Below are 18,137 nucleotides of genomic sequence, written 5' to 3' on the forward strand. Positions count from 1 at the left end.
GTCCTACACCTTGGATGTTACAGATACTCAATAAATACTTTATACTAATGCTTTAAAAATTCTAGAGATGTGTGAAATGCTATTGAGAATAAACTTAGCACGTGACTATGATTCTCCTGAGAGCATGATGATGATAAAGATGATGCACTAGGTAAGACCAAAAAAAAAAAAAAAATGGAGATTTTGTTACTATTTTTGTAAAACTATGTTAGCATTATCCTGGGGGAGATGTTGTCTACAATTAGAACAGACTTTCACTTACTCCACAGATTTCTGTGACAGACTAGTGCATCTGTTTAATTTCATTTCAAGTAAAAATTGCCTGTAATAAAATGTATGTGAGTAGAATTAAATTAATTTCTGGTCTTCTTCCTGATTTATTTCATTCCGCTGAATTATGTCAGCTTCAAATCTAGTTAGTATCCCAAGCAGACATACCACTCACGATGTGATTTTTTTTTTTTTTTCTTAAACAGGCTATGCTATCACTGGATCTTAACATAAGTTAGGGATGTGAGGAAGAAGACGCTTGCTGGACAGCTGCTCAGGGCTCTGTCCGTGTTCGAGGGGCCAGGAGCTAAAACAATAACTGGAGTGGCTACCAGGAGTGACAACACATCGCTGATCCTTAGGTCCCACCACATATCTCTTGTTTCCTGTAGATGGGCAGTTCCTTAAGAGATGGAGATGAAAAGTATGCCACTAAAGTGTGACAATATAAGAATGTTCTGTCCAAGAACAATAGGGGAAACTCTGCAGAGCACATATGTGAGAACGATCATTTCCAACCTTTTAGGCGGTGACTTATTTCCTACGCTGCATTAAATGTGCTCCTTTCTGGGGCGCCTGGGTGGCTCAGTCGGCGGAAAGTCCGACTTTGGCTCAGGTCGTGGGTTCGAGCCCTGCATCGATCGGGCTCTGTGCTGACCGCTCGGAGCCTGGAGCCTGCTTCGGATTCTGTGTCTCCCTCTCTCTGCCCCTAACCCACTCGCATTCTGTCTCTGTCTCTCTCAAAAATAAATAAACGTTAAAAAAAATAATTAAAAAAAATTTGCTCCTTTCTCCCCTTAAGCAATTACTAAAATTGCCGCTGTTAATATTGGAAATCATGTTTATGAAGGGGTGAATGTATAGTGAATGACATCATTAGCTTTCCCTTACTGATGTCGTCCCATTTTCCAGGCAGTACGGTAAGTGTGCCAAAGAGTCAGGAACACTGGCTGAGGTCAGGCGTCACGGGCCAGTGACCCAGCCACAATTTTGAGCTAGGCTGTCCTCCCAAAGAAAAGTTCTCTCCGCCATCGCATGTTGCTTTCGTTCAGAAAACACCAGTCTGTGCTTGCGTGTGCTGAACCCCGGTAGGTAAATGCAACTTACTCTGGTGTACTTTGCCCAATAGGCAGAAATCAAAATGCTTGTTTTTACGTTACTGTGTTATCCCTGTTAACACAGATGTAATGTTTTCGCTCCCGACAGTTACCAGTTAATTATAACCCACCAGATATTTAGCAAATGTTTACATATCTTTCAAATTACAAGCGGTATGAGCCCTTTCGGTGCATGCTTATATTATTAGGATATTTTCTACTACTAATCTAAAAGGGGCCCTGTCGCTTTAAAAAGTCATGTTTTTGTCTTTGAGTTTATGTTCGGCTTTTTGTTTTTTCCCTCCGGGAATGAATATTATATAAACCCAGGGCCTATGGGAAACAGCCCTGTCACTCATCACTCTTACTGAGCACAAATGAGAAATTATACCCCAAACCTCTTGTGTCTCCCCTGCATTCTTTCTACTCATGGATTATTTAGAATAAATAAAATAAAATCTTGGCTTCCCAGAGACTTTCAGAAATGAGACTCTTAGATAAGCATTGTTAATATTTTGGTGACGATCTCCTCAAATGGAGAAAAAGGAAGAGAGGGAGGGAGGGAGGGAGGGAAAAGAAGGAAGAGGAGGAGAAAGAATTGTTTTAGAGAAAGCGAACTCGGAATAATTTTTTCACTTAACTACATGTCACAAACATTTTTCTATGTCAACAAATACAGACTAACACCCTCCCTTTGACTATCACATGTACCATCGTTGATTTGAGCAGCCCCCTGTTGGTAGACATTTTGTTCTCAATGTTAGTTCATCGTGAAAACAGCAGGCACTGCCTATAATTAACTCTTCCCCCGATGACTCAGTGTGTGTGTATCAGTGAATACACAATCACTGCGAAAGCAGAAAGTGTAGGACTACAGGCTGAAAGACTGAAGTGGTCTTATTACAATTAATACCTTTTGGTGTCACTACTCTCCCTCTGCTCCTCCGTCACCCCTTTCTCATCCTCGGACACGCAAGCACAGAATGTGTTAGTTTCCTGAAGCCAAGACGGATGGTTTGTTCCAAAACCCACTCCCAGAATTCTCTGGAGAATTCCAGAGGCCGTGAGTAGTTTGAGAACTGGACCACTGTCCTATTCACATTTGTACTCCAAGGCCGATGACTGCATTAGGCATATACTAAGTGCTTGATAGTGGCTGCTGAAGTCATATCATAATTTTGGCCTGTGAGAGTTATGTTCAGAGCTTGTGACCAAGGGCCATGTCCCTTTCCTGTGTAGCTGTTTTATTTCCTACTGCTTCATTTATAAGTGTCACCTTTTCTTTTCAGGACACCTGTGGCTTGCTAAGCCTGTCACCAACTTTGATCACCACTTTGAATTACCCACCCCAATGCATTTCCCTCTTCTTCTTAAATTTTTTAAGTTTATTTGTTCGTTTATTTTGAGAGTGAGCGAGCGGAAGGGGAGGGATATATATATATATATAGAGAGAGAGAGAGAGACAGGGAAAGAGAATCCCAAGCAGGCTCTGGGCTGTCAGCACGGATGCTGACATGGGGCTCGAACAGTGAGACCATGACCTGAGCAGAAATCAAGAGTCAGACACCCAACCAACTGCCCCCATTTCTCTCTTCCTACTTGTGCCCTTTTGCTTTTTGGTTCCTTACCTCTGTTATTGCTTATCTTATGCTCCCTGTCCCAAGTCTACACACTTATTAAATGCTGTTAGCCAGTAGAAGATCTCTCTTTTTTTTTTTCATAGCTTCAAACAACCAGGCAAAAAACACAGCGAATTCCAGGGCATTCTGGAATAGGTACTAATGGGTTGCAATCAATAAAGTATATGAATGTGAGCCAGAGAGGGTATTTTGTTGTTATTCTTTTCAAATTGCTCCTTGGGCTGAAGTCGTTCGAGAAGCTTAAGATAATAACAATAATAATAATAATGACTTTATTATAATAAGCAAACAAACTCAGTGACAAGTAAGAAAAGATCAAGCAGATCTATCATAGTATATTTGCTTATAGTGTATTCCAGTCTGAACAAACAGATCACAGCCAAATATAATAAGGAGGCTAGGATAACGGATTCTAAACCTTTTACAGCATCTCCCTTTTTAAGTTCTTATTAAAGTCCATTTGCTGGAAAGTCTATAGGAAGCATTGACAGCAATGCTGAGTTATCCATCTTAGCTGTTTAAAAGGCCCATCAAAATCAATGAATCAAGAAATCAAGGGCACCTGGCTGGCTCAGTTAGTAGAGTACGCAACTCTTGATCTTAGGGTCATGAGTTCGAGCTCGTGTTGGGTGTAGAGATTACTTGAGAATAAAATTAAAAAACAAAAAGCAATCTTGGCTTCTTTGTCTATGGAGAATCCATGTAGATTAAGTACTTTTTTTGATATTTTCATAGTGTCATGAAGAACTCTACACCTTCTTCAATTGATCAACACATCCATCTAGCACCTAGCTTGTAAAAGAGACTTTTCTAGGTAACAAAGAGCTCCCAGGGAAGTATAAGACACAATATCTGACTTCCCAGGGTTGCAAAGGGAAGTCACTGTGTCTACTGGAATCACTTAGTGGTGGTGTACCTGAGTTCTGAAGAAGGTACGACTACACTCCAGCAAAAAAAAACCAGCCTAGAGAACAATATTTTCTCACAAGTGAATATCAACAGAAGAAACGTTTAAAAGTCGACTTTGGCTCCAGTTACTTCAGAATACTCACTCGTGAAATTATTCCAGAATATTGGACAATCTGGGACCTGCTTTAAAAGAAGATTTAAGAGTTGAGCTCAGATAGATTAAAAAAGGCTTCTGGATCTCCTACTACCCGACTTCTCCAAAGAGCACCCACATACCTCAATGCCCACTAAAAACCAGGAAGTTCATTAAAACCCCCAAACAAAACAAAACATCCTCCCAGCAGCCAAAAGTCAACACCACAAGACTGAAATGCTTGAGCTTTTCTCCCACGTGAGCCTCCGGAGCCAGCACCACTCAGAGCATCTCTTCACTTGCAGTCCACACAGAGTTCTAACAAGCTCGAACATAAGATTTTCCCAGCACACTATGAATTAGGAGCAGCAAGTTAGAAGGGGAGAAGTCGTTAGCATAAGCAACATGGAAAGAGCAAAATGTGGTGAGTTGTAAGTCAAGGGAAAGAATAACTATAAAAGCTGTTGTTGTTGTTGTTGTTGTTGTTGTTGTTGAGTGCATACGATTTAGCCAGACATTGCAGGAGGTGAAGACATTTAAAATATGCTTCCCCTCAGAGCTCAAGATTGCTGGAGCTCTTGACTACCATGGTCTTTCTTCATTAAACATATTCAGTTGGGCCAAAATGAGGAGACATAATAGTGGTGCGTCAGATTCTTGCTGCCTGGGATTAACGCGTGCTTTCCCATCTCTGACCAGTGGCAGGCAGAAATCATCTGGGTTTTGATTTGCGCCAAAAAGAGTAGACGGCCTCCCAGCCTGAGGTCCTTCCACATGAGTTGCCTGTTTTGTGGCCCTGCTTAATCCTACAGGTCTCAGGAAGGATTTAGGGCAGCTGCTTCTGGACCAGAAGATGTCCCAAATGTGATTTTTGTATAACCCTTTCTTGGATGTTCCTCCTTTCCACTAAGCAAGAATGAGAACCTATAGGGGAGCCTGGGTGGCTCAGTCAGTGAAACGTCCGACTTCGGCTCAGGTCATGAGCTCACAGCTCGTGAGTTCGAGCCCCGCATCGGGCTCCGTGCTGACGGCTCAGAGCCTGGAGCCTGCTTCAGATTCTGTGTCTCCCTCTCTCTCTGCCTGCCCCCCAACTCGCAGTCTGTCTCTCTGTCTCTCAAAAATAAATAAACATTTAAAAAAATTAAAAAAGGAATGAGAACCTATAATTCATAAGGGTGTATATTCACTCATCATTTTGGAGGAAAGCTGGAATGAGTGAATAAGTGAATGAAGACACATTCTGGATTCATCTTGTTACAGCTGTTCCAGAGATGATGCCATAGAAAAAAATATTTTATGCTTATGATCCATTGTTTAAAATAGTGATTTTTTTTAAAAGAGAAGACGATATTTGATATCAAAGTGCAAGGAAAACAAGAACACAAATGCTTCGGAAATGTTATAGCCTCTACATAACAAAATAAGCAGTCAATCTAGTAAATTCTGTTTTCTTTTTTGACAAACTCAACTTATTGAAATAATTGCTTATAGAAAAAATTTTAATGGAAATTTTGTTTTTTCCCCCAAACATTAACTTTTAAACTGCATTTGTGGGACCTAAATTAGTGGAAGAAATTTCAAGCAGAGAGATCCATATTTTAATACCCTATGACTCAGAATGTGCAGTGGGAGAAAATAAACAGAAAGAACCACATAATTTCTATTGTATTTGCCATCAAAGCCTGAACAACTGTCCATAGTGAATTGGCTATAACTCACTATGCAGTGGACCAGAGAAATTAATGCCACAATGGGGGATCTTTCTGTTGATCCTTGTCAACAAATATGAGTCCCTCATTTTTGAAACATGACAGAAAGGAATGAGATAAACTTGGTAAAACTACAAGACCACTAATAGCTCACCAATGACCCCATTAATAGAGATTAACCACAAATTTGCAGGAAAAACATGTCCTGAATCCTTTCAGACACCAATATACGTAATTAAATAAACTAGAAAAAAAAAAGATTGAAAAAGAACATGATGTGATTCTACATTACCCTTCCTCTCCCTCCTCGTTTCCCTTACCACCTTGCTGCACAACCCCCCGCCCCCAACCTCTTCCTCTTCTAAGTAAGCGGATGCCAATCCTCTTATAGAATTCATCAGTAAACATATTCACAAGTAAATGCAAACCTGGACACAAATGGTTTTTAGGACTATATTCTATATTGACTTTCATCCATACCTTTCACCTGTTACAGTCTTCCACTTCCTTCTTTGCAATCTCTCTCTGTCTCTCCCTCTGTCTCTCTCCCTGATTGAAACCCTGATTGAAAGAGCTACCTTTCTTCACCGTGGTTATTCATTCCCTACTAATTCATCTGTAAAGATCAACTTAGAATCTTATTTATTAGCACGTTTTAAACATTTATTGCACGCCAAGTGATGGGGTTGGGGAGGATGATAACTTTCCATTTCCCCCAGAGATGCTTCTCATTTAGTTTTCAACTAACCCTTGTAGGTAGATTCTATAATTATCCCCATTTCACTGATGAGGAAACTGAGGCTCGAATAGGCTAAACCTCTTGTCAGTGGTCCCTCAACCCTTGGTGAAGCTGGGGTCAGTACCCACGTAAGTCTAAGCTCTAGGTCTTAATAGTACTATATTGCCTTTCATGGGTATTTTCTCCTTGAGTTTAATTCAGCCAATGCGGAGCATGTTTATAAAAACATACGCACATGTACAAACTTTAAAAATATGACTAAAGTAGTAAAAGAGATCTGGCTATACTGCCAATGGTGTCTGGGTATATACTCGGCATTTCCTTTACTGATCTAATGTTGATAGACAACTCGTCAGCTACCTCTTATCACCAGTTACAGATTTGCTTTTTAACTGATCGGATCCTAGAGTAAAAGACAAAAATCCATGTGCTTTACTAAGGGAGAAGGGTAAAAGACATATGAAATTAATAGCTAGATCATAGATCCTCTCAGAGGCAGAAGGGCTTCGGTTTTTGTTGTTTAGGCAAAGGAGAGGCTGCTGAGAACATGGGAACAATGGCACCTAAAGGGGAAGTCAAGAGGCTCTGAAAAAGAAAGAGGAATTTGGAATTGCTTATAAGAGAAAGTGGGATCGGGCCAGAAGGACGTGGGCACGAAGGACCATCATCCTGCGAGATCGTTATGTGGGAGGGGGGCACCAGAGCAATGTCCCACACACAATGCTTAAGTGTGCAGTCTGGTGCGTGATGTTTCTCGCCTCGTCCTTCGGATCATCAGGAAAAGTCTGCTACTGTGATCATCTTGAGTTCATGGTTCCTTGGGGGGCAGGTGGGTTGTAGGATGGGGCCAAGGAGAAGTAACTTTGTCCCCTCTTTCAGTGGACCCGGAGTGGTGATAGAGGAATGGGCACAGGCAACAGAGAAAATGCATTCAATGGAAGTAGAAAATAGAGCAGTGGGGATCCCAAACTTAGAATCCCTCAGAGAAATACTGGGGAGAGCTTTGGGGTTTTACCAGAACGGGGGTTTTAGTCAACTTATCCTGATCTGAAAGGGATGACGAACCCTAGGGGACATGTTGATTACACTATAGAGACTCAACTATCTAGCTTTTTGGGTAAAGAACAATGTTACGTTTGCCAGAACCAGGGAACAGACAATGACATAGCTCTTCTCGAACGTAACTTTGAACATATCAGCATGTGCAGTCAACTTATTTGCTGACTTACAAACAACCCGATGAAATTGTTTGCCAGTTAAACCTATTATTGCCCATAATGAAAGACTCTAAATGCACTAATCACAACATGCAGCCTTCTGTTTGATCACAGTGTTTAAAACTTCATGATACAGGGGTTTTTAGGTACACTCAACACCTTTTCCTTCAGAAATCTGATTGGTTGTTCTAGATGCTGTGAATGATATAAATTGAGCTCTCAGTTGGAAGAAATCTAAAGGATCAAGCATCCCTGAGTTTCAGACAGAAACTTCCTCTGAACACACATATTCAAAGGTATGTGGATTTTATTCATAATTTGGTATCTTTTCTGTTGTATTCATTTCCTTCACTGCATTTCATGTACGAAAAGATGCAGACGTATTCTGCATTTCTAATATTTTATGCTGTCATATTCAGTTACTTCTTCAGTCGGACCATAATTAAATTAGACTCTGATTACTTAGATGGATTATTTTACTCTCTAATGCAGCAACGTGTCTGTCTGTATTTCACTAAGTTTTACTTCCAGAATCCCAAAGCACTTTTGGGGGCCAAATTTCACAGTAAAATATTTATTTTCATTACTTGCCAATTAAGATAAAAATGCTTTTTCACAGGCTGTGATCTATCTACGACTTTAAAAGCCATCTTGTTTAATTACATCAAATAGAACCACCAACTAAATGTGGGTTTTTTTCCTCATTAATTCAAACTTTAAAAAAACAGATTTAGGAGGTAGAACGCGTCAGCGCACTTTTTACAGCCGGCATTATTACACAGGAGACTCACTTTCTTTGCAAAATTCAAGACCTTGCTTCTGACAGTTTTCATAGTCACTAATTTGTACCACAAAGCAATGTGCGTATTTTAGGATGGCCTGTTCCGCTTCACGTCCCAAGGGTCATAAAGTGTATAATTACGGTACAGTGCCAAACAAAAAGAAGATGTCATTGACTAAACATGGACTCTTTCAAGCGGAAGTCATTCAAAAGTCATGGCATGATCGCACAATATTAGCACTGTCCTCTCCCTTCCATTCAACCACATCTTTTGTTCCCGATCTGGAGCTCAGAGATGCCACCTGAGGGTCTTGCCTGAAGGCCTACCAGTTGAAACACCTGGAACTTCACTCCACTCCTTCCTTACTCTATTTTGGTAAATTCCTTAAGGCCTTTTCGCAGACAATTAGTCTTTGTTTTTAACAGCAGCAATGCTCAGGTGCACCGTACAAAAAAAAAAAAAAAAAAAAAAAACCTTTTTTGGGCGTCCTGGTTGTGAAAGTATCCAATACCGTGCACCTGGGAGATCTCCTCAGCTTTTAGAGCCAACTCTATCCTTTATGATCGTTAATCATATGCTACGTTTAGCTTCTATGAATCCACAGGCTACACAGGTATAGGAGAGTAGCAACCAAATCGTGTAGTGTAGCGATAGACTGACATCTCTACAATTTGTTCTTCTCTCAACCTAAGTGAGAAGCATCCTTGTCACTCTCGTCATTCCAAAAGCAATGAAATGAGCTGAAAACTGGAAATCACATGTGAATGAAGTAACCTCACAAAGAATGGTCCCATCCTCTTTACTAGCGACAGACTAATATGGATTATGTGCGTTTTATGGAGTATTAATTGTGTCCATATTTGCGAAGAGATTTAGCTGTCAACTTATATTTCAGGGCCAGCAAGAAATGGGGACCTGGATTTTGTTTGCCTGCCTCCTGGGAGCAGCCTTTGCTATGCCCGTGAGTAAAACACCCCTGCATAAGTCAATATCCAATTTCACAAGCTTGGAAATAAAAATCTGCCCCACAGTTGGTAAACTTTAGGGCTCAAGACAGTGCAAGATCAGATGTCCTCAAATGTCTCTGTGTTTCAGAAACACTTTGAAGAGCTTGTTATAAAAAAAAATATTCAGATGCCTCCACCCAAGATTCTGATTCAGTACAGCTGGAGTGGGGGTGGTGCCCAGGACTCTGCATTTTAACAAGCACCTCAGGAGATTCTGTGGAAACAATTAGCTTGTAAATATCATTGCCCATCTCTAGATGGAGGAAACTTTTGGAAGGAACCCTTGAAAGGCCTCCAGAGAAAATGCTTAATCAGCCTTAGCCAAATACTACAAAAAAGCCAGTTTTCTCTCAAACCCACTTTCTCACAAGTGTCCAGCTCTCTTCCTGCCCTCCAAACTCCACTGCTATTATCCTTCAGAGGGTAAGACTTCTGTGTTAGGAATTTCTTTCTTGAACCCTCTCCCTGTTGTCAGAGGCCGCATCCCTTTGGGTGCACCTGCTAAGTACATGGGTGCTTCTGTGTGGTTGTCCAGAATCCTACCTCTGCCCAATGCATGTGGATATATTTTACATTCAAAGGTACCAAGGACCAGGACGTCTGACCCATTCTCTTTAGACATAAGCCATTAGGTCAGAGAGCTTAGATCACTATCAGGCAAAGCAGGACCCAACTGCTTTTCGGTGGCATAAGGAACAGTTGATACAACCAGAAGCCAGCCAAGCTTGCATATCTGCCTCCTCGCTTCCTCTCTCACCCCCAAGACCAAGATTCTGTGCTCTGCCTTCCTAAAACCCTGCATTGTGGCAATTTCTAGTCCCCTGAGGGGCCCCTGCATTACAAATGGAGCCCTTTTTCCACTCCTCAAGTCAGCACCCCTATTCCCTGAGGGCTTACTTATATCAAGAAAGTACAGGAAAGGCAGTTCCCTAACGAAAAGTAGTTCACACTCAGATGAGAGCAAATAAACCTTCTAAAATACGAGCATTTAAAACTAATAGAGCCTTAATTAGCTCGATGTCTGAGGGAGATGTTCTGCATGATCCTGTCTCCTCTCCCTCTCCCCCACTCCAGGGCCAACCAGAATTGAATTGTACAATGCAGTCATCGGTCACACGGCCTCCACTTTTGACAGGCCAGCCAGTCCTGGTTTAGATCATTATTCAGGCTGATGTTTATTTTGAACTTTCCATTTTTTCTTCCATAAAAAACTGGGACAGAATAATAAAAAGAAGCAGTCGAAATCAACTCTCTCACTTTCCATGGGATTTATAATGTTTCCACCTTGCCTCCCCATCTCCTCATGTTCATCAATAATTCACAGGCAGTTGTTTCCTTAGTTGTTGTTGCTGTGCTTTGCACACCAATTGTGAGGAATCTCTGGGATACTTAAGCACTTCTCCACCTCCTGATCTATAAGGGAAGGTTTGGGAAACAGTTCTCGTCGGTATTTCAGAATTGTGTAGGAGAAACACGTCTCTCTTTCCAACATGGAGTGAGTTGCATTAAGACATAAAATGGTGGATGGGATAGAGTAGGATTAGTTGACAACATGGATGGGGGAGGGTGTCAAAGATCACTGGAGGATAAATGTGTCTGGTTTTTGCTTCTGGGTCTTGGGAAAGTCATTTAGTTGTTCTGGACGTCTTTAAAATAAGAGGGCTCCTCTCCTACACAGCGTACATGTTCAGACTGAAAGTAGACCTCAAATATATTCTGCACCATGTAGATTTTTTTTTAAAGTAGCTTCAGTCTCCCTTAATGTGAACAATTGCATATTGACTTAATCTCTTCCTCTCTCTCTCTCTCCCTCTCTCTCTCTCTTCCCCCCTTCTCTCCCTCTCCCTCTTTCTTTTTCTTCTCCTTTCCCCTCTATAAAAGCTACCACCTCATCCTGGGCACCCTGGTTATATCAACTTCAGCTATGAGGTAATTTTTCTCTTTACTAATTTTGACCATTGTTTGACTTAACAATGCCCTGGGCTCTGTAAAGAGTAGTGTGTTGATTCTTTGTTCAAGAGGTTTCTCAGTCCCGCTTTTTCAGTTCCCATTACCAGCTTCCTGGTTTAAGCCCTGATGGGTTGCCTGAAGCCCGCATTGCCCCCAGCACACTCCTACTTGGCCTCTCTGACTCAGTTTCTCCTCCTTATATGGCTATAAAATTATCCATCAGGAACTACCACTCAGGGTGGGGCTGCATGGTAGGGCAGAAAGTGAACAGCAAAGCTGTTCAGCCTGTAAACGTTGGGGGAGTCAGCTGTTTTTTAAGATCCTTTCCAGCTAGAAACTCCTAATTCTAAGATGTTCACACTCTATGTGTCTCCTTTGTTTGTCTTTGCTGAAAGATCCATGATCAGTGACCAAGTGGTCTATGAGATGTTCTGCAGAGCAATGGAAAGCATGAGATTTCTGGAAATCAGGTTTGAGGCTCTCCTCAACCCCATTCTAATCATGTGACCTTTGGCAAATCATTTTCTCTCTTTACAACTTTGGTTTCCTCATCTGGAGAAGGGAAATAAGTATAATACCCACACTTCAAAGTATGGTTGAGGAGCAAAATGGTTATGCGATATAAAAGGTGTTCTGTCAAGTATAATTTGAGCAAGGTCAATAATGTGTTTGTTGTATTGATATCAAATGCTGTACTACTACTATGTGAAGGAGTCCCCAGAACTGAGGTTGTAACCAAGTATATGCTGTTGAAAAAGGAATGAAACTCCTACTTCTTTGATAGGCTCAGACGACAATCTGTGAATCTGTTTACTCACATGTAACCTGAGGAAAAGTGTTACTAAGAAGAATTTGAGGCAACATTTTCTGTTAAACCTTAAGAGGTTGATATATTTGACCAGAAAGCCTGTGTTTCTAGGATGAGGGACAGTTCTTCCACCTCCTTTATTTTTGCATTGTGACATCAGATCAACAAAAGACACGACTCATGTTATAGCACATTAATTTTTTTGTTTTGTTTTGCTCTGGCAAAGAAGAGCAGGAGCTGGGGAACTGAACAGAATTACTACTTTTGTGACCTCAGTCAAGCTCATAAACTTCTTTAACTCCCCATGACCTGTCCGTAAAAGTGAGTGTGATGATACTTGCCTCAGAGTATGTGAGAAAACATGAAAAATGTGTGTGATGGATGTAATGCAGTGCATAACACATAGGAAGCACCTGACAAATGTTTACCTTATTCTTTGATCTGTAGAACTCACACTTTCAGGCTATCGATATTGACAGGACTGCAGCATCAGTGAGTGCACTTCATGTAACTAAACTAAAGCAAATGTATTCTAATGTCTCTTTTTCTTAAGGTGCTCACTCCTCTGAAGTGGTACCAGAACATGATAAGGCATCCGGTATGTACATTTTTTGTTCTTTGTTCCCTTGAAATATTAAGCATGTGTTTCAATTCCCTTTTAAGTGAAATAACATATCTATGCCACATACAGACACTAATGGAAAATCCAGTTTGTAGAAGGTCATATCTGTGTACACAGTTAGAAATTCTTGCACAGGAAAAATGCATAAATATTCATAGTCATAATGACAAAGACAACATGACTACTTCTCCAGTTGGAAGTCAATGGAGCCAATGGTAAACCTGACTCTTTGTTTCTCACCAGTACCCTTCCTATGGTTACGAACCCATGGGTGGATGGCTGCACCACCAAATCATTCCCGTGCTGTCCCAGCAGAACCCCCCGAATCACGCCCTGCAGCCTCATCACCACATCCCCATGGTGCCAGCTCAGCAGCCCGTGGTCCCCCAGCAACCAATGATGCCAGTTCCTGGCCAACACTCCATGACTCCAACCCAACACCACCAGCCAAACCTCCCTCTGCCTGCCCAGCAGCCCTTCCAGCCCCAGCCCGTCCAGCCGCAGCCTCACCAGCCCATCCAGCCCCAGCCACCCGTGCACCCCATCCAGCCCCTGCCGCCACAGCCACCTCTGCCTCCGATGTTCCCCATACAGCCCCTGCCCCCCATGCTTCCTGACCTGCCTCTGGAAGCTTGGCCAGCAACAGACAAGACCAAGCGGGAAGAAGTGGTGAGTATCCCTTGAAGCCACAACAACATCTGTGAAAATGTTGTAAAGCAAAATTGGCCCCCAGAGTTCTAAGTTCTCAAACAAACCACGATCTAGAGTTTCAGTAGCTACAGGTCAATGACTCTATTAGTCTGAGCATGTGTTGTAACTTCATATTATAAACAAGTTTATCTATGAGGCATAGTTTTTGTGGTGGGTTTAAGTTCTATGATTATTTTGAACTTCTAGAATACATATTCTAGAAACCCATTAATTTTAAGGATAGCAGTATAAGGGAATATCAGTTTTTTCTTCTATTTCAAGGGTTTAACTAGCAAGAATAGGCTAGATTTGCACTGAAGATAAAAAAAAGGGGGGGGGTAAGTTTTGAGAGTGGGAGGATGCAAATAATTGAACAGGCTACAAAAGGTGGGTGGGAAATCTCTTTGAGGACCCTTTGAATCTCTTTAAAGGAAGATTACCCGTCTAGAGCGGTTTTTTAATCTAACTTAGAGGAAGCTAGATAGTCTATCAGATTCCTTTTCAGGGCTGGGTTCTATAGGTTAATCTTTTAGCAAGAAGTTTTCACAATTAAGCACAAAATTAATTGCATTACAGAAAACTCTTCCAAATGAGTGGGAAATAGCCAATAAAATAAGTGACTCATATCCCTATTCCCAAACCCTTATTCTGTGTATATGAGATTATATAATTCTACTGCATGTATGCATGCAAATGTGATTCCATGTTATAAATGCTACTGAGGATTTTCTCCTGAGAAGCAGCGAGGGGTGAGATGGAAATGACCTGGATGGGGAGCTAGCATACCCAGGTTCCAGTTCTGGCTCTGCTTCCAAAGAGGAAACAGTATTGTACAAGTTACTTCAAATTCATGGGTGTTTTCCCTTTTTGAAAATAAGAGAAAGTGACTAACTCAGATATTTCAAGCCTCTGTCCAAGTACAACTACCACAGTTTCCCAACAAAAAGTTATACTATCTGACATATGTGTCTTCACAATTATGAGCATATCTATGGCGAGTATGGGACAGAATATTTGGAATTGTATCCCAAATAATTTGGTGCCTATAGTTGATTACTAGCCTAAGGTAATGCTCCCTCTGTATAGAAAATGCATTTATTTATCTCTTTATTAATGATTAAAGCCATGAACTTTATAATGTGTTCGCGTCTTGGCAGAGCTATTTATGGAAAGGTGACTTTGGGCAGGTAGTCTGAATTCTTTAAAACTCCTGTGTAAAATCGGAGTATAAATATTGATAGCTTCTTAGGGTTGTTTTACAGAAAATAAAATCAAGTGATGAGCTCAGAGCCTGGCGTGCAGGAAGAATTCAGTAAAGGGTAGCTACTGTTATTTTATTATTAATTAATAGCTGTAGGTGTCCTGAAGGCAAGGTCGTCCATTCTGGATACCTCCTACCTAATGACAAGGAGATAACAAAGAAACTTTGAATACTACAGAATTCAACTTAAATGGTTATACATTGCTTTGGCAGAACTGAAGCCACACATGTGATGTAAGTGATACTTGCTAGGAAGATTTGTAAATTATTTTGATTCTTCCTTTTGTTGTTATGTTTCAGGATTAAGAGGTCAGAAAATGGGAAGAGAACTGAAGGAAACACTTCAGATGCTTTCAGAATGACACAAGAAAACGAGTTTCGCCTGCCATCACTTCGCTTAGCAAAAGCTGTAACTAAAAATCAGTACCACTAGCAAACAATAAAATGGTTTAAAAATCATCCATATGTTTGTGCTGAATTACGCGTCAAATTTCGTGTCACTTCAGGGAACTTATTATAAATGGCTACTCTTGAATAAGGTGGGAACTGCTCATTTACACGTGCAAAGTTGACCATTCTGCAGGCAGATGAGGACCGTTTTCCCTTTTAGAGAGAATTTATACAATCTCAAAACATTAAAAAAAAAAAAAAACCCTGACGTTCATACAGTAGTTAGAACAGTAGATAAAGTGAAAAATTATGAACATGTATAGTCACTGAACCTGAACCAGATGAAAGTAAGTTTATATGAAGAATTCTTCAAATTGAAAAAAATAAGCTCTTGAGAAATGTTTATATTACAGAACAGATATAAGACTTGGAACACTGACTTTATACTTCACACCACATTAGTAACCAAAGTCTGATCTTTTGATCTCATTCTATGGAAAAAGATTTTTTAAATGAAATGATATGATATGTACAATAATGTACTGAATTTCAAATTATTGGGGTAATTAGTTTTCCTAAGAAAACTTGTATTAAATGGAGCTTCAAATAGAGAATCGCGGTGATTTTGTATACAAGTCATTTCTTTCACTTAATAGTTTTTAAGATGATAAACTGTACTGTATAGTCTTCAAAATGTTAACAGATGCATAAAATGGACTCATACAAGTTTTCTTTCCCACTCATATTTATATCTGAATCCTTTTTTCCTCCTACACCCACACAGAATTGTAAACAATCTTTTTAGGGTTTACATTACACAGCACCCACAGTAACTTTATTCCAGTACCTTTATGATCAAGGCTCCTTAATCATTTTCTGGAATGAATAAACATAACTTTACTGGGAGGGTCTTGATATTTAAACAACAACAACAAAAAACTTGACTTAAAAGAATTTAGATCCCATAAAAAATTAAGAAAACTTTTCATCAATTCTCATGAGCGAATTCCAATCAACATAGTAAATATTCATTTATCACCCTTTAGGATAAGGCACAATTCCAGACCCTGGTCAAAACAGTAAGTTCCCATCCTTAAGGAACCCAGAACATACCAAAGGGATAAAAGAAGCTCAGAAATACCGATTAGAGGAGGCCGAGCAGCACTGACACCATGACAGAATTATAGGCAAAATGCCCTGGCAAAAATGGCAGACTTCCTCAGCTAGCTGCACAACAGCTTTCCTCACCCCTCATTCCTTGTTGGCAAAGCTGGAATTATACCCAGCATCTGGCCTTTCACAAACTCAGGACAGATGAGGCCGTACCCTGGCTCAGGGAATGAGTGTTCACTCCTCCATGCCAATTATGGCATTGATTACAATAACATACCATATCCAACAATACCAAATATGGCATCTATTCCCTTTGCTAGTGACCAGTTTAGGAATGGGTTGTGATGGAACCTGAACAACGAATGGGGCCAGAAGGAAAGTCTTCTAGGAGAGGAAGAACTTCTGGGGAAAAAGATTACTTTCCAATTAAACACACACACACACACACACACACACACACACACACGTGGTCTTCTGTCCTTGGATCTACTTGAGGATACGATGCCTGGAACTGTGCCATATTATGACCAGAAGGGGTAAGTGGAAAGATGTAGAGCCCTTAAGTCTTTGGTGGCATCATTGTGTCCCTGAATTAACCAGCCCTGGAATCATCTAGATGGATGACACACTCTATTTCCATGCTAGTGTTTTTCAACTGTGGGTCACAAATGACTAGTGGGTCATGACATCAATATCAGAAGCCCCATCATTTATATCGTGTCAGCAAACTCTCTTCCAATAATGTAAAGCTTATATGTCCAGAACTAAGAATTATTTTGTCGATGATTTTCTTAAAAAAAAAAAAATCCAATAGATAGATAGAGATATATATCCTGGTATAGTCTCCAAAATCTATGGCTCTCTGCACACTTTGTCTTTCACGGTTCATGAACGTATTGCCGTTACATTTATTTCTACTGAGAAACATTTTAAGGGTGTAAAGGATGATGTTACTTGGAGACTATGTGGAAAAAACACAAACCTTGGAGTCAGATTGGAGTTGCTTTCAATTCTTCGGATATAAGAGGATTCTCTGGAAAAGTCATTGACGAAATAATTCTCCTTTTATAATAAGTCAAATGACACACATACCTACACACATATTCAAATCACATTTTGAATTACAGGGAAAAAGTCAAGCTTTGGACTCTGAAGACTATTCACTATGGAACGAGATGTACTGCATAAGTTAATTTTATGAGATATAGAAACTTGTGTATTCAGTTCAATCCCAAACATGTGTTTTAATGTCATCATTTTCATGGTAGGCCACAATGGACATTATTCCACCGCACTAAACAATGTATATTAACCACAACATAGCATTTCCTTGATGGGCTAGAATGAGACTTATGAACACCCATCAGTGAGGTGTGTTGCCTTTGGCATTTTAGAGATCATAAAGCTCTTATGCCTGTTTTAAATTGCCCTCTCATTGTAACGGTTCCTTTCCACTCTCGGTTACCACTTCTTTTTGTTAACGTATATATACAGCTTTTAATATGTAGCTTACTTTGTATACATATTCTCCATAACAAAATGAAGTACATTGGCCTCAGGATTGTTACTCTCAAAGTTCCACGATCACTTTGAGACTATTTAATTTCCTGACTCCCCAACTGTGGCAGATGGCTGCAACTGACAAAATTCTGACACGTAGATGTATGTGGCTGTCACCACATAGTGTAACATAACTGAGGTAAACTGAAGAAAACAGAGCGTTTCTAATTCATTAAGACTCGGGCTTAGTCAGCTGCCCAACGTTGTATGTATTTGAGTAAAATGTGGAAGAAATTCACT

General features: G+C 40.4%; 2 protein-coding genes across 7 annotated transcripts in view; one reads left to right on the forward strand and one right to left on the reverse strand.

Moving 5' to 3' along the window:
* The window catches only part of ARHGAP6 (Rho GTPase activating protein 6), a 453,678-nt gene that overhangs the window by 104,929 nt on the left and 330,612 nt on the right, over nt 1-18,137 (reverse strand). The window lies entirely within an intron of this gene.
* On the forward strand, nt 1,223-15,293 carry AMELX (amelogenin X-linked). Of its 4 annotated transcripts, XM_045472362.1 has the most exons (8): nt 1,248-1,358; nt 3,743-3,821; nt 7,907-8,010; nt 9,392-9,457; nt 11,385-11,432; nt 12,815-12,859; nt 13,127-13,552; nt 15,135-15,293. In XM_045472362.1, the coding sequence occupies exons 4-8, from the start codon at nt 9,404-9,406 to the stop codon at nt 15,138-15,140; spliced, it is 579 nt and encodes a 192-aa protein (XP_045328318.1). In that variant the 5' UTR covers nt 1,248-1,358; nt 3,743-3,821; nt 7,907-8,010; nt 9,392-9,403; the 3' UTR covers nt 15,141-15,293. The 4 variants fall into 4 exon arrangements, with proteins under 4 accessions (XP_045328321.1, XP_045328318.1, XP_045328319.1 ...); XM_045472365.1 differs by lacking the exon at nt 11,385-11,432 and having other exon boundaries at nt 1,223-1,358; XM_045472363.1 differs by lacking the exon at nt 3,743-3,821.

The sequence above is a fragment of the Leopardus geoffroyi genome, chromosome X, assembly GCF_018350155.1.
Source record: "Leopardus geoffroyi isolate Oge1 chromosome X, O.geoffroyi_Oge1_pat1.0, whole genome shotgun sequence".
In the NCBI taxonomy this organism is placed as follows: domain Eukaryota; kingdom Metazoa; phylum Chordata; class Mammalia; order Carnivora; family Felidae; genus Leopardus; species Leopardus geoffroyi.